Genomic DNA, 16838 nt, shown 5'->3' on the forward strand with positions numbered 1-16838 from the left:
TCAGAGTTAGGATTAGAAGTTAAGTCTCTTGACTCAAAGTCTCGTTTGCTTTCCCCTAATATCATAAGACAAAAACGAAGTTGTATATGCTTAGAAAAGGTCCCATGGAGCTCTCCCACTGCCTGGATTGCTTATGTCGGGGAGGATTCCCAGGGAGGTAAGATTCTTTCCCCTCTGCACAACCCCTCCCCCAAAGGATTTATACACATTACCACAAGTAAGCTTAGTTAAAATCACTTTTATTGTGCATCCCAGCAACACTGTCATTGCAATCAGGAAGACAGCCAGCAACAAAAACAGACCAACAAAAAGATACAGAAGAAAACCCACCAGAAAGAGACAGTTAGGACCCAAAGGAGGACATGGGGCGAGGCGTCACCTCAGTGTGCTAAGAGTGCGTTCTGATCGAAATGCTCACCTGAGACAAGTGCTGGCTTGTGCTGATTCTTTTCTTAGCGAGATGAGTCTTTAAATCTGAGGTTCATTTATTTCCCAGTGGGGTCCAAGGTTTTAACCAAATCCCGAACTTGGCTAATAATGATGAATCAACCTCTATGTGAAGCTTTGAATTTTCCAGATCCATCTCAAATCTCTTTCCACCCAACAAAAACCTTATGAGGTAAGTTAGTCAGCCATTATCATTCCCATTTTTCAGGCTCTAAAAACTGAGACCCAGACTTGCCTCAGGTCACTATTGGCAAATCTAGGACTGATGTCCTAACTCCCAGCTTTGTTTCCAGTTAGGCTATGCTGCCTTCTCCCCCTTCTCTCAGTTCTTTTCATTTGGACAAGACCATTGGGCTTAACATGTCCTGGCAGGCAGAAAATGGTGTCGTGAGTTATACTCACAGTCCCAGGGGATGGAAAAGAAATGCAGCTGGGAACAGATAGCAACATTTTGACAGCATACAAAGAAATCAAGGATCTTGCTGAAGGTTTAGTATAGAAGAGGTGAGAAAAAGCACTTTCTATAAGCAGCCATTCATTTAAAAGGGAAGCAAAGGTCTGAAGCACATAGATTGGAGGGGGTCCAAATATAAACAGGGCATATTGGAGGATGTGGGTAGTGATTTTACCAAGTTGTCCAATAGCTGAAGTAGTCAAAAGGAAGGAGATACCATGGCAAAGGGAAAGCCATGATCAAGGACCAAAAGGTCCCCATCAGTGGTTGAGAATTGGAGAGCAGTCAATGAAGGAAGTCAAGATTACAGTAATCTGCAGAAGCTTGAGCATATAAAAAAGTCACAAATTCAACTGAGTTTTTTCGGATTAGGTGATGCTATGACAGCCTACAAACATGCTATTCATTGTAAACAGCATCCATTCTGGGTCTTGGGCATTATAGGAAATAAGACCCCAACATCCAGGAAATTCTCTACATGAATGGAAAGCAACTAGGATTTCCAGAGGGTCATCTGAGATGTACCTGAGATAAGGAAAAGATGGAGCAGGAGGAAGAGAATGGGAAGGAAGAAGAGGGGAAGGAGGACAAAGGGGGCATGGTGGCTGATGACAAATGAAGGTGGTTTTCTTTTCTTTTTTTAACAAATAGATACTTTGGTGGATTTGGCCATGCCCCTCATATTTCATAATCATTGGATTTTTTTTAGCTGATTCACCAAGGACCTGCCTCTGGAAAGCCTGAGAGGACAAGGATAAGATCTGACAGTCTGAAATACAAGGCCACTCTTCAGAAATGCCTGGTCTGCCACACTCAGATGCTGTTCATTCTTCCTTCATTGTAGTTGCAAGGTTTCGGATTATGAAGATCTGAGAAAGAGAGAGAGAGAGAGAGAGAGAGAGAGAGAGAGAGAGAGAGAGAGAGAGAGAGAGAGAGAGAGAGAGAGATTTTGATTAGTAGAGCTTCAACTAAGGCATGGTGAGTAGGATTTTGTCCCTGGGTACTGATGGGGCACTTCATTAGATAGAAAAACAAACTAAGCTTAGGGTCTAGCCATTTCAGTTTTTGAACTCAGCATGCAATTTCATTGATCCAGGGAACTCACAGTGAGGAAATTCACTTTACTCATGATGTTCTGCACCTTTTCAGCAATTTATAGCCTTCAAGAGTTGCTCAGGACACTGAGAAGTTAAATGACTAGTGTAGGATCACGAGATCTCCATCTCTGAACATTTCCACTTGCTGGGAGGCCCCCCCACCCCCCCAACGTGGAGCTTTATCTTTCTTCACCCCTGCCTTTTGACTTCCTGAATTCTTTCAAGTCTCAGCTAAAATCCTACATTCCACAAGAAGCTTTTCTAGACCCCATCCCCCTGGGGGATGCTGGGGTTCCCCTGCTATCAAGTATCTGAGGCCACAGTGAACTCAGTTCTTTCTAAGTCTAGACTCTGTACTACCTAGCTGACAGGCAGGTAGTATGTGTCATTGATAGAATTCAACTTCAGTGCCATATTGTTCCCTAAATGCTTGTTGAATTGAATTGCCCAAAGAAAACTTGTCCCAACGTGGAATGCACTGCTCCAGGGGATCCCCAAATAGGAAAATCTCAGAGTTGGAAGGACCTCAGAGGCCATTTAGTCCTACCTGTCACTGAATGAAGATACTCTTTACACTTGGGCTTGGCTTAAAGGGCTTTCCACAGCCTCCTGAGGCAGCCCACACCACTGTTGGACAGCTCCAACCACTAGCAAGTGTTTTCTTATGTTGCCTTGAAATTTCTCTCTAAAGCTTTCGTCATTGCTCCTGTGGTAGCCTTCTGGAGTGGAGTAATTTGGTTCAATTCCCTAAACACTTGTTAAATACCTACTATGTGCCAGGTACCATGCTAGGTGCTGGGCTTTGTTTTGTTTTTTGGAAACTGAACCCCTTATTTCATTGTTATTTCCTCTAACAGTGTAAATCAGCACCTTGAGTCTTGGAGTCTTAGGGAATGGCCCAGATTGACCCAACATCACACAGCATGTTTGATCAGTGGCTCTGAGACTCTGTGATTCTGTGAAGTGTAGCTAAAGGTGCGAGTGGGAGAGATCATCAAAGGTTTCCTGGAGGAAGGGGCTCTGGACTGGACTTGGATGGGAAGAGATAGGAGACAGGACACAGTCCAGGAGGAAAAATCAAAAGTATTTCATGGGACAATATGATATAATAATGATTGCTAACATTTATATTGCACTTTAATATTTGCAAAGCACTTTACATGCTATATAGCTTGATCCTCACAACCCTGTGAGGTAAACGTTATCATCTCCATTTTGCAGATAAGGAGACTAAGGCAGAGAGGTTAAGTGATTGCCCAAGGGTTACACAGTTAGTAACCCTTAGTATGGTAGTATGTTAGTATGGTAGAAGATACACTTATTTGTTGGTCCCTATTTCTGACACTTCCTAGCTGTGAGACCTTGGGTAAGTTACCTTACCTCTCTGAGCCTTGGTTTCCTCATCTGTAAAATGAGAGGATTGGACTTGATAGTTTCTAAAGTTTCCTTTAGATCTAGGGTCCTATATGTGTACAAGGCAGGAACTGTTCTAATTCCTGACTCTAGGTTCAGCACCACCTCTGTGCTCTGTCCTGTGCTAATCCCCTCACCCTAGTGAGAGCAGCTGCTGGATATTTCAGGATAAATGCTCTGTCTTTCAGATTTCTGGCATGCTATTAGAGTTCATCAAAACAAAAAGTCAGACACCTCTCCCTCCATTCATAATCTTCCCAAATATTTTGCATGGCATAGATATTATTTTTAAAAATCAATTTTAATTGATCCCTTTGTTTTTATATGACCTATATTTTCCCCTCTTGTAGCCTTCCCTTACTCTCTCCCAAAAAGTCATTCTTTAGAAATAAAACTTTCCATAAACTGGCCCTTTCCTACCTTTCCAAGCTTCTGTTCTTTATTTCTTCTCCCACTGCAGAGGCATTGACCTGCTGCTCCTCAAACATGATGCTCCATCTGTCTCTGGATATTTTCACTTACTGTCCTCTCCTTTCCCTAACTTCCTTCACATCTCAGCTAAAATCCTACCTTCTCTGAGATTTTCCAGATTCCCCCTCCTTGCATCTTATGCAAGTGCTTTCCTTCTGTTAATTTTTCCTAAATAGCTTCTTTGTACACAGTTATTTGCACGTTGTCTCTTCCATTTAATTGTGAGTTCTTTGAGAACAGGGACCATCTTTTGCCTTTCTTTGTCTCCCCAGCACTTAATACAGGGCCTGGCATATAGCAGGCTTTTAATAAATTTTTGTTGGCTGACTAACAAAGAATAAACACAAAAGAAAAAGCATCTTAGCTAGACTAACTTACACACTGAAAAAGTCTGAAATTATATGGAATGTTCCACACCCTGTCATCTTTCACCTCTTAACAGAGAGAGGTATCTTCTTGTCTCTTTTGGGGGTCAGACAGTCATTATAATTTCATTTATTTTTCATTCATTATAATTAACATTCATTGAAAATTAAGGTGAATTGAAATTAATATAATTTTGAGAATTCATAGAATTTGCCTCTTAACATAACTGGAGACAATTAGGAGTAGGTTTAGGGGTTGAGGAGGTCAGAAAACCAGGACTTATCTAACAAGACTTTTACTGGGAGTGCTTAAAAAAAGATTTATATACACATGACATGACAGTTTGAGTGAGAAGGAATGGGGACCACTTTTCTGGGTGGGGACCAAGGACAGTGATCAAAAATCAGTGGTTCAGTTTGGCTACAACATATGAACCAATGAAAAGTGATGAACCAGTGAGATCATATGGGTGGAACTGGTGTTTGTCTGAGCATTTGACCTGCCTGCCATCCCAGATATGAAGCATTTTGCCTCCCTTATGGTACTATATAAATGTCAACTATTAGAACGTAGGCAGAGTAAGAGATGATGGGAAAACAGACAGAAAACTCTAATGGTATTCTAATGGTATATCAGGAGAATGTAACACTTAAGGTAGATTCTCTCTGGTGAGCTCTTAAGAGGGCTTGGATAAGATTTTCCAATGAATAGGCATGGATGGATTGCATCCTGCCTTTTTGGAGAGCACTCTTGAATTGAGATCATAGATTTACTGGAGCATTTGAGTATTTGAGACAGTTACTGTATACTGTATGTATAGATGGATGAATGGAGGGATGGATGGATGGAGGGATGAATGGATGGATGATCTCACTTCCAGGCTTCTTTCCAACACTTCATCTCCTATCTCTGCACCTTTGCATGAATGGAATGTTGTCCCTCGTCTCTTCCACCTCCTAGAATCTCTAGCTTCCTTCTAAATTCAGTTAAGCACTACCTCCTCCAAGAGGTCTTTCCTGATCCCCCAGCTACCAGTGCTAGTCTCTGAAATTGTCTTGTGATAATAACAAGAGTTAGCATTTATATAGCATGGATTATGTGTTAGGTACTGTGCTAAATGCTTTTTACAAATCTTATCTCATTTGCTCCTCACAACAACCTTGGGAGGTATGTGATATTATGATCCTCAGTTTACAGTTGAGGAAACTGAGGCAAACAGAAGCAAAGTGATTTGCCCAGGGTCGCATAGCTAGTAAGCGTCTGAGGCTGGATTTGAACTGAGGTCTTCCTTACTCTTGGCCTTGGCACTCCATGCACTGTGTCAGCTAGCTGCCTACAAAATGTACAAATACTCCTACATACACATTGTCTCCTCCAATAGAATGGAAGCTCTCTGAGGGCAGGAACTATTTCCATTTTGTCTTAGTACCTTTAGTGCTTATCACAGTGTCTGGCACATAGTAGGCACTTAATAAATGCCTGTGGATTGATTTAGCCTCAGGGTTTTCTAGTGCTTTGGATGGAGTTCAGCTTGTTACAAAATAACTTCCTAATGGGTCCAGCTCTTGGCCAGTACCTTTATCCTTGGCATCCAGGGAACTCTACCAGAGTGACCATGACGTGCTGCTGATGCAAATGAAAGCTGACCACTTCTTCAGTAACAGTGCCACACTCCTGTTTTCTCTCTTTTTGGATTTGGTTCTTACCTCCCCTTCTACCCTCCTCTTCCTTTCCTCCAGCTCAACTGGGCACACTCTGACCCCATTGGTCTGTGTGGTTTTCTTCATCCATTTTCAGAGCAGCCTTTAGCTCCTCCATTTTCTCATTCACATCCTCCCATAGCCCAGCCCTGTTAAATACTGTTTTTGAACAGAGCCGAGATACTTCAAGACTGAGATGTTTCAGGGTTTAATGGAAATATGGAATTGATGTCATTCTCTTAAGCTCCACATCCCCCACCTTCCCTGACTGCCCCAACCCCTCTATCTCACCCCTTGAGACTTTACAGTTAGAAGACTCTCACAAGAGCTCAAATAAGGAAACCTGCCTCTTTGATTTGGCAAAGTTGCCAAAAGCACCACAGAGATGTGTAGGGATACTTGGATGATGGAAGTATCATAGATCCAGACCTTGAAGAGACCTCAGAGTCCATGCACTCCAACTTCTCCATGTTCCAGATGAGAAAACAGAATCCTAGAGAAGTTAAGGGACTTGCCCAAGGTCTGTCAGGTAGGAAGGTTCTCAGGGGTAGAATGTGAGCCCAGCCAGGTCATCTGATTGCAAGGCCAATGTACTCTTCACTCTTTGGTGGGAGATTTCTTCTCCAACCCCAGATCCTCAAGACCAAGGACAATTTGTCTTGGGCTATGTGTAGCCAGCACCTAGTACAGTACCCAATACATAGTAGGTGCTTCATAAATGCCTATTGAACTACAGTCTGTGGGACTACAGATGAAGCATCTTATCTCTTCATTTTCTTGAGTTACTAATTGGACCATGACATCAGAGAGGTGATGCCATGACATGCAAGTGAACTGGATTTAAGTGAGGCAGGGCTGTGCAAAGTCACCAGCATCACTTTTTTTCTGGAGTCATCTGGGTCCAGTGGCGAGATACAGATCAAGATGATTGGAGATGGCCCATGATGCAATGGGAGGCCTTGGCCTTTTAAAATTTTTTTTTAAGTAAATACCTGTGAGACCATGGAGGAAGCAATAAGTGTCCTCAGTTATACAATGAGGAGATCAGACTAGATATTAATGTGGACTCCATGAACTTAAAACAGGTTTTTTTTGGATAACTGTATTTCAATATAATTGGTTAGCTTTGGAATCATCTGTCTTTTATTTTATGAATTTAACAAGTTATATAAGACTGCCAAAGGTAGTCTATGACACAAAATGTCCTTTCCATCTCTAGATTCAATCTTTTGGATTGACTTTTGCACACATTAGAAGGTCAGACGTTGTCCTTCCCAGCCCTGTTCTGGAGTTGGACCCCCAAGGATAGTCATGTGCAGTAAGACACTTTCATCATACTCTTAAGGACCCACCAGGACTGGCCCTTTCCTTTCAACACTTTCTCATTGCTCCATTCAGTTCACTGTGATGTAGTAGACAGAATATAGGATTAGAGGCCAAAGACCTGGATTCAAATCTCAGCTTATTTCCCTGTGTGACTCTAGGCGTGTGCTTTCCCTTTTCTGGGGCCTTAGTTTCATAAACTCAGAATCAGAGCTGGAGGGACCTTAGAGGCCATTTAATTTAGCAGGTGAACTAAGGCTCAGAAATTGGGACTTGCTCATGGTTTCCTAACTAGCAGGTGGCAGAGATGGGAGGACTAATGCTGTTTAAAGGTAATGTGCTGTGTTGAAAAGTGATTTTAGAAGTAGAGGACCCAAGTTCAAATCCTGCTACTATCTGCGGGACTTTATAGGATCACAGACTTAGACCTGGAAAGGACCTTAGTAGTCATCTAGTCCAACCTTCTGATTTTACAGATAAGGAAACTGAGGTAAGATAATTTACCCAGATTCACAGAGGCATTAATTGTCTGGGTTAGCATTCAAACACAGGTCTTCTAGTATGTTGCTTTCTTCACTGAACCATTCCCCCTCTTAGCTTTTTATTTTATCCATAAACTGAGATCAACAGATTCTGAATTTAGAGAAGGTTGGATAGATGATCTCAGATGTCCCTCCTAGCTCTAAATTCCACTCATCTCCATCTTTTACAATAACAGCTAAGGTTCCAAGGCTCTTTATATTTTGCCAAGTTCTTCAAAGACTTTCTCTTATTTGAGTCCCACAAATGGGCCTTTTTATGTAAAAGCAGCAGCTATTATTGTATCTTAGGGGCAACTGGGTGGTGCATTGGATAGAGCACTGGGCTTGAAATCAGGAAGACTCATCTTCCTGAGTTCAAAACTAACCTCAGACACTTATTAGCTATGCGACCCTGGCCAAGCCACTTAACCCTGTCTACCTCAGTTTCCTCATCTGTAAATGAGCTGAAGAAGGAAATGAGAAAGATGCTCCAGCATCTTTGCCAAGAAAACGCCAAATGGGGTCACAGAGACTCAGACACAACCAAGCAATGACAATAATTATTATTTTTGGTTTTACCAATTTTCAAAGTAGGTTAACTGAAGCTCGGAGGAGTTAGAGGCCCACAGAGATAGTTAAATTCATTTCAACAAGTACTTATTATGGCCTAAGACGTGCCAGGCACTGTTCTAGGAGCTGGAGATGCAAAGCCAAGAATGAAATAGCCTTTGCCCCCAAGGACCTTACATTCTAATGGAGGAAGGGAAAAATGACACACATAGAGGTAAGTCAATACAAAGTGATATTGGGGAGAGCAAGGAGAGTACTTGCAACTAGGGGCATCAAGACGGGCCCCAAATAAAAAGGAACCTTAGAATCCAGCCATGAAGGGAGGTACTTCTAGGAGTAGAGGTGAGGAGGCAGGGCAGTGTAGGCATGAGGGAAGGCTTTGGGCAAAGGCACAAAGGTGGGAGGTACGATATTAAGTCTAGGGAACTATACTGACTAATGTCTTCCTAAATTCTCAGGCCTTTCTTTTCTTTCCTTCTTGAGATCAGTTCAGCCTAATGATCAGACAGCTGAGGGGCCTCTGTGGTACACTTGTCAAAAGAACTCAGGCTGTTCTCACCCTCATCAGGGACAAAAATGACACTAGGAATAATGAGAGTAATTATTAGATTATAATTTCTATAGAAAAAAGTTTCAGCTCTTCCATTCTCCCTGTTCTCCCACCCCGATTCTCCAAGATGCTTTCAGACTGACTCTCAGATCAACTTTCTGATGCCAGTGGCTAATGCCACCAGGTTTCTGGTTTCAGCAACAAACCTCATTAAATGTCTCTTTATTTCATACATCTGGTCCGGGATAAAATTCAAGATCTTTTCTTTTGAAATACGTCCTATTTCCAGCCTTGCTTCCACTGCCTTAGTTTAGATCCTATTTATCAAAGCTATCTAGTGATCCAAGTATCATGTGAAATATTAAGAGAGGATGAGATGGGCAGCATGCTTTGAAATAAGAATCTGGATTCAAATCCTGGCTCTGCCTCTTCCTACCTTTGTGACAATGGGCACATCTAGGAATCTCACAGTTGAAAGGGAATTTGGAGGTCATTTGGATTGAGTGTTCTTGGGAAATGATGCTCATATATTTGAGAAACAATATTCTATCTCCTGCTTCTGTGTCTTTGGCTGGGCATCCCCCATGTCTAGACTCCCTCCTCACCTTTGTCACTTAAAATCCCTGGTGCTCTATTCAGGGGGCCATGCTTTATATGAGGTCCTTTCTGATCCTTCTCCCTGATGCTGCTAGCACTCCTTCTCCCCCCAGTTATCATGTATTTAATTTGTATATGGGCATGTTGTCTCATCCATTAGAATGGAAGGGTCTGGAGGGCAGGGGCTGTTTTCATTTTTGTCTTTGTATCCCCCATAACTTGGCACAGTTCCTGGAACATAGCAAGTGCTTAATAAATTCTTACTTATTGATCCAACATGGAAAAGAATCCCTTCTACAATATCCTCAAGTGGTCATCCAGCCTTTGCTTAAAGATTCTCTTTTGCCATTCTTTGTATCCCCAGTGCTTAGCACGAAAGTTAGGTGTTTATCCGTGTTTATTGACTCACTCACTGATTGTGCTACTTTCATCCAATTCTGCTTTCTAGGACCAAACAGAACAAGGCTTATCCGTTTTCCATCATAGCTGTTCAAACACTTATCTCTGCCACCCAGAATCATCTTTCCTCTATATGAGCTACCCTCTGTTCCTCCAACAATGCTCATATGTCATGAACTGGTGCTATTTGCTATTTCTTATCTTATGTCAGAATAGAGCTTAGGAAAGTCATGTATTAAGCTGAAGGAGGTCCACTGCAATTTACATTATCTAACCTCACCTGGACCCTCATTGAAAAAAGTCCACCCTTTTACTCCTTTCTAATTTATTCAATCCTACTCTCAACAGATGCAGTCCCCAATATTCTCTTCTCTCCTCAAGTCTCTTACATCTTCCTCCTCATTTTCTCAGCTGAGGATATCATTCACATGTTATTCAGAAAATAGAGGACATTTGGAAAGAGGAGCCAAGATGGCAGAGGGCAGGCCAGGAAACAACTGAGTTCTCCTAACATTCTCATCCAAAAAACTTTAAAATAATATCTTGTCAAATTTTAGAGCAGCAGAGCCCATAAAAGATTAGAGAGGAGCATTTATGAGGTTCACAGGGGAAGTCTGTAACAGCAGCAGCTTTGGAAATTCTCAGCCCAGAGATGGTGAAGGGGTGGAACAACTGATCAGAAAGAGATTAAAAGGGACCACTTATTGGCACTGGGTGTAGCTAACAGTGACAACTCTATTTCCCATAAGTAGTTCTGAGTTGCTGGGTCCAGGGTGGAGAGAAGCACAAGGGAGCAGGGGCGCTGGTCACAGTTCTATGTCCAAGAGGAGTACTAGTACTTGTGGCTTCCAGGGAGCAAGGGTCCTTCCTGAGTAATGACCAGAGAGCAGACCAAGAGAGCAGTGATCATACCTCTCCCAGGATAACATCATCTTGGAAGTACCAAAAACTCATAGACCCCAAGAATGATCTCTGAAAACAGCATCATGAAAAAGCTTGATGCTTGGCATAGTGCCTCCCCACCCCAGATGAACAGACTCTAATTTTAACATAAAATTCAGAGCAAAGAAATATATTGGGAAAATGAGTAGACAACAACAACAAAAAAGAACTTGCCAATATGGTGGCAGGGAAGAACAAGACATGAACTCAGAAGAAAGAGATAATATGAAAACAGCTACAAGCAAAGCCTCAAAGAAAAATGTTAATTGGACCCAAGGCCAGAAAGAATTCCTGGGAGAGTTAAAGAAAGAAATAAGAGTGGTAGAGGAGAAATTAGGCAAATAATTGAGTGAAAAGAGAATTAACAACTTGGTAAAAGAGGCACAAATGTCCTGAAGAAAGCACCTTGAAAACGGAATTGGTCTAATGGTAAAAGAGACACAAAAACTCACTGAAGAAAATAATCCCTTAAGAAATTAGAATTGGGAAAGTGGAAGATAATGACTCCATGAGACTTCAAGAAACAATAAAACAAAGTTAAAAGAATGAAAAAGTCAAAGATAATTTAAAATATCTCATTGGGAAAACTGCTGACTTGGAAAATAAATTGATGAGAGATAATTTAAGAATTATTGGACTGCCTGAATTCCATGAGAGAAAAAGAGGCTAGACATCACATTTCAAGAAATTATAAAGTAAAATCATCTCAATATTTTAGATCCAGACAGTAAAATAGAAATTGAAAGAATCCACTGATTATCTCCTGAAAGAGATCCCAAAATGAAAACTCCCAGGAATATTATGACCAAGTTCCAGAGCTCTCAGATCAAGGAGAAAATATTGCAGAAAGCCAAGAAGAGCCAATTCAAATATCATGGAGCCACAGTCAGAATTATATAAGATTTAGTGGTTTCTATATTAAAGAAGGGGAGGGCTTGGAATATGCTGTTCCAGAAGGCAAAGGAGCTAGCTAGGATTACAACCACAAATGACTTACCTAGCAAAACTGAGTATAATCCTTCAGGGGAAAAATGGACATTTAATAAAATGGAGGGATTCCAAGCAACTCTGATTGAAAGACCAGAGTTGAATAGAAGATTTGACATTTGAACAGAAGATTCAAAAGAAACATAAAAAGGAAAACATTAAAATGTAATCATAAGGGACTCAATAAAGTTAAACTGTTTACAGTCCTTTAAGGGAAGATGATACATATAACTCCTAAGAACTTTATCATTATTAGGACATTTAGAGGGAGTTTATATAGACAGAGGGCATGTATGTGAGTTAATTATATTGGGATGATCTCAAAAAAATGTAGGGGTGAGAAACAGGGATGCACTGCATAAAGAGGAAGAGAGAGGTAAAATGGGGAAAATTTTCTCACATAAAAGAGGCATTATTGTGGAGCTTTTATTGTGAAGGGGAAAATGAGGTGGGGATGGACAATGCTTGAACTTCATTCTCATTAAAATTGGTTCAAGGGAAATATATATATATATATATGTATATATATACACGCAACTCAGTTGGGTATAGAAATCTCTTACTCAAAGGGACTTAGGAGGGGAAGGGGACAAGAGATATTGAGAAGGGGGTTGTAATAAAATTAAGATTAAGGTAGATTAAGGCAGATTAAGGGAGGCAGTGGTCAGAAACAAAACAGACTTTTAAGGAGGGACAGGATAAAAAGAAAGGAAAAAAAGAATAAACAGAAGAAATAGGATAGAGGGAAATACATAGTTAGAAATCATAACTATGAATGTGAATGGAATAAGTTAACTCATAAAACAGAAGAGGACAGAAGAACGGATTAGAAACCAGAATCTAACAATATGTTGTTTACAAGAGATACACTTGGAACAAAAATACACACAGAGTTAAAATAAAGCTAGAGCAGAATATATTATGCTTCAGCTGAAGTAAAATGAAAAAAAAAGAGGCAGGGGTAGCAATCATCTCAGAAAAAGCAAAAGCAAAAATAGATCTAATTAAGTGAAATAATCAGAGAAAAGACATTTTGCTAAATGGTACCACAGATAATGAAGTAATATAAAAAAATTTTATAATAATTTTCTCTGATAAAAGCCTAATTTTTCAAATATATGGAGAACTGAGTAAACTGAGCTAGTTGCCACTTGATAAATGATCAAAGGATATGAACAGGCACTTTTCAGAAAAAGAAATCAAAGTTATCTGTAGTTATATAAAAATGCCTTAAATCACTATTGATTATCATTATTCGTGATCAGAAATGATAAATGCTGGAGGTGATGAAGGAAAATAAATATATTAATGAATGAGTAGTGAACTAGTCCAACCATTCTGGAAAACAATTTGGAACTACGCCCAAAGGGCTATTAAACTATGCATACCCTTTGATCCAGTACTCCAAAGAGATTAAAGAAAAAGGAAAATGACCTACAGGTAAAAAATATTTATAGCAGCTCTTTTTGAGGTGGCAAAGAATTGAAAATTGACAGACTACTCATCAATTGGGTGAAAAAGTTGTGACACAGGATCATGACTGAGAATTATTGTGCTTTATGAAAGGAAGGGAATGGTTTCAGAAAAGAAACATGGCAAGACCTATATGAACTGAAGTAAGAATTGGGAGGCCATTGCGCACAGTAACACCAATATTGTAATGATGATCAGTTGAAAGACCCTCGCTACTCTGATCAAGACAGGGATCCAAGACAATTTCAAAGGACTCCCAGTGAAAAATGCTATCCACTGGCAGAGAGAATTGATGAACTCTGAGTGCAAATTGAAGTATAATTTTCTCACTTTGTTTTGGTTTTTGCTTTTTTTCTTGTGGTTGACATGGAAATATGATTTTCATGATTTCACATGTACAATTGATGTCATATTTGCTTTCTCAATGAGTGGAGGCAGAGTTTGGAAGGAGGGAGAGAATCTGGAACTCAGAATTTAAAAAGGAAAGAGTGTTTAAAATAAAAAAATAATAAGAATAGAGGACATTTACTGTGAGCTCTTTATTCTTTCTTTCACTGTATTTCATCTCCACCTTGACATCCTCCCTTCCTTTATTTATGTGTCCGATGAGGAGGTAATCTTTGCAATCCCTAAGACCACCCCTTCTGCATGTGTCCTTGACCCCATCCTATCCTTTCTTCTTCAAGACACCCCACAATCACCCCTCATTTTGACCTTTGATCTCTCTTCAACAGCTTGTTCTTGCCCTGCTGCCCATAAATACACCCACATTTCTGCCATCCTTGAAAAACAAACAAATAAAGTAAAACCTCTCTTTAAATTCTACCTTTCTCTCAAGGTACCCTGCTATATCTTTCCTCACTTTCTCTGCCAAACTACTGTAAAAAGCTGCCTGCACACATTGCCTCCATTTCATTCATTTTTACCTTCAATCCTTTGCGGTCGGTCATCCAAGTTCATAACTCAGCTGAAACTGCTTTCTCCAAGGTTACTAATGACCTCTTAATTCTCAATCGATTGCCCTCACCTCAATACACAGTCTTTATTCTGTAACCTTTGATACTGGGCTCTCTGTCTCTGTCTCTTTGTCTCTGTCTCTCTGTCTTTGTATCTCTCTCTCTCTCTCTCTCTGTCTCTCTGTTTTTGTCTCTATCTGTCTCTCTGAGATAGAGACAGAGAGACTACTCTCTCTTAGTTCTCCTCTTATTTGCCTTTCTGACTACTTCTTCTCAATCTCCTTTGCTGGTTCATCATCCATATCAAGCCTCCTAACTGTGAGTATCCCTCAAGGTTCTGTCTTAGTCCTTCTCTCCATATATATTTTGTCGCTTTATATGCTCACTAAATGGATTAAACTTACATTTCTTTGCAGGTGACTCTTAAATCTACATACCAAGCCCCAACCACTCTTCCAAACTTCAATCTGATATCCCCAAATTGCTTATTAAACATTTAGACCTGGACATCCCATGGATATTTCAAAATCGCCAGACCCAAACCAAAACTCATTATCCTTTCTCCTTCCCTCCTCCCCAAATGCATTTTTCCTCCAAAGTCTCTCCCACGTTTGAGGGTACTACTTTCTCATCTCCCACGTTTGCACCATAGGGGCTATCCTTTACATCTCACTCCCCCTGACTTCTTATATCTAGTAAATTGCCAAATCTTTTTCCACCTTTCTCTCATTCAGCTCTTTCCCTCTATTCATATAGCTACCACCCTGTTTCAGGTCCTCATCATTTCTCACCTTGACTGTTGCAACTAGTAACATTTAATATTTAATGTTTAATATTTAATAACTGACCTTCCAAAAAAAAGTATGTATGACACACTTTTAAATTTAATCAGTATCATTAACGTTTTCTCCATCACTATCTTAGGTCTAGACAAGCAACAAAACAAATCAAGCCCTGATTTGTAGTAATTCACAATTTCCAAGGTAAATACACTGAAAAATTTAACAATTGGCTCTCGATAGCTGGCAGCTAGGTGGCACGCTGGGTAGAGTGCTGACCCTCAAGTCAGGAGGACCTCAGTTCAAATCTGCCCTTAGACACTTACTACTTGTGTGATCCTGGGCAAATCATGTAACCCTATTTGCCTCAGTTTCCTCATCTGAAAAATGACCTGGAGCAGGGAAATGGCAAACCACTCTAGTACCTTTGTTAAGAAAATCCCAAACGGCATCACAAAGAATTGGATATGACTGATGGACAAAAATAATTCCATAACTGGTACAAGCTACTTCCAACACGTTCCTGGTTGCTATGGTCTCCTAACTGATCTCCTTATTCCTTTTTCCCCTTTCTAATTTATTCCACATGACTATCAAAACAATTTTCCTAAAGTTCAGATCTGACCATGTAATCCCTTGTTTCTTTTAAGACTCAATTCAAGTATTCTCTACATGAAGCCTTTCCTGGTTTCTCAAGCTCCCCGTGTCCTCCCCCCAAAGTGGTTTTATATGCTCTCTGCATATATTTGTTGCTCCCATTGTCTTTTCCAACAGAAGATGACCTCTTTGAAGGCAGAGAAGGTGTCATTTTTGTCTTTATGTCCCAAACTTGTAACTCAATGACTGGCATGGAGTAGGTTCTTGATGAATTTCTGTTGATTAATAAATGAATTTTGCTGATCAATTAACTTGGAACTGAATATAGTCCTTTATTTAATCTCTCTTTGACTCAGTTTACTTCTCTGTAAAGTGGTGGGGTTGGATTATATGGCCTTTACCATCCCTTTCAACTCTAACATTCTATGGATTCATGATTTTAAAGTCTCTTCCAACTTTGGTATTTTATGTTCTAAAGTCATTTCAAGCTGACTTTCTGTGTTCTAAGTCCCATCTCAGGTATGACACTGTATGCTCAAGCGCCTTCCTAACTGACATTTTGTCTTCCAAAGTCCTTCCCAGCTCTGACAATCTCTCTTCCATTATTCCTCCCAGCTCTGACTTTATATGTCCTAAGGTCCCCTTAAGCTCTTACATTATACATTCTAAAGGTCTTCCCAACCCTAACATTTTGTATTCTAAGGTCTTTCCCAGTTCTGATAATCTGTTTTCTAAGATCCTTCCTTGCTCTGACATTTCATGTTCTAAGGTCTCTTCCAGCTCTGACATGTGATGTTATATTGTTTAATATTGAATATTTTAAGGTCCTTTCCAGATTTAACTTTCAGAGGTCCCTTTCAGGTCTAAATTTGTATCCTGGGACCAAGCTGGACTTGTAATTTCCAGGCATGTCTTCTTTGTCCTGTCATTATTCTGTCTTCTTTGAAGACCTCAATGGTAGGTGTCACTATCTAAGGAAGACCAATCTAGATAGTTGGAGAAATCTTTTCATGAGCCTAGGAAAGAAGGTAAACAGAGTTCATCTGTTTACATAAGGGATTAACACTGAGAATTAAAATTAACTTCATGCCCAGAAACCTGAGAGAAGTCAGGCAGCATGCCTACTAAAAATTAGGTTATTGGGTTATTGAGAAATCAGACCTTTGATGGCCTGAGGGTGTCAAGAGGGCATTTAA

At 40.2% G+C, this 16838-nt stretch overlaps 1 protein-coding gene across 1 annotated transcript in view; it reads right to left on the reverse strand.

The window, feature by feature from the left end:
* Positions 1-223: 223 nt before the first annotated feature.
* Positions 224-16838, reverse strand: part of TMEM233 (transmembrane protein 233) — a 68291-nt gene continuing 51676 nt past the window's right edge. The window contains exon 3 of the mRNA XM_072600298.1: positions 224-1770. Coding sequence (XP_072456399.1) covers positions 1761-1770 — 10 coding nt within the window. The 3' untranslated portion in view covers positions 224-1760. The remainder of the gene's footprint in view (positions 1771-16838) is intronic.

This window comes from Notamacropus eugenii, chromosome 4 (genome assembly GCF_028372415.1).
Source record: "Notamacropus eugenii isolate mMacEug1 chromosome 4, mMacEug1.pri_v2, whole genome shotgun sequence".
Classification (NCBI taxonomy): domain Eukaryota; kingdom Metazoa; phylum Chordata; class Mammalia; order Diprotodontia; family Macropodidae; genus Notamacropus; species Notamacropus eugenii.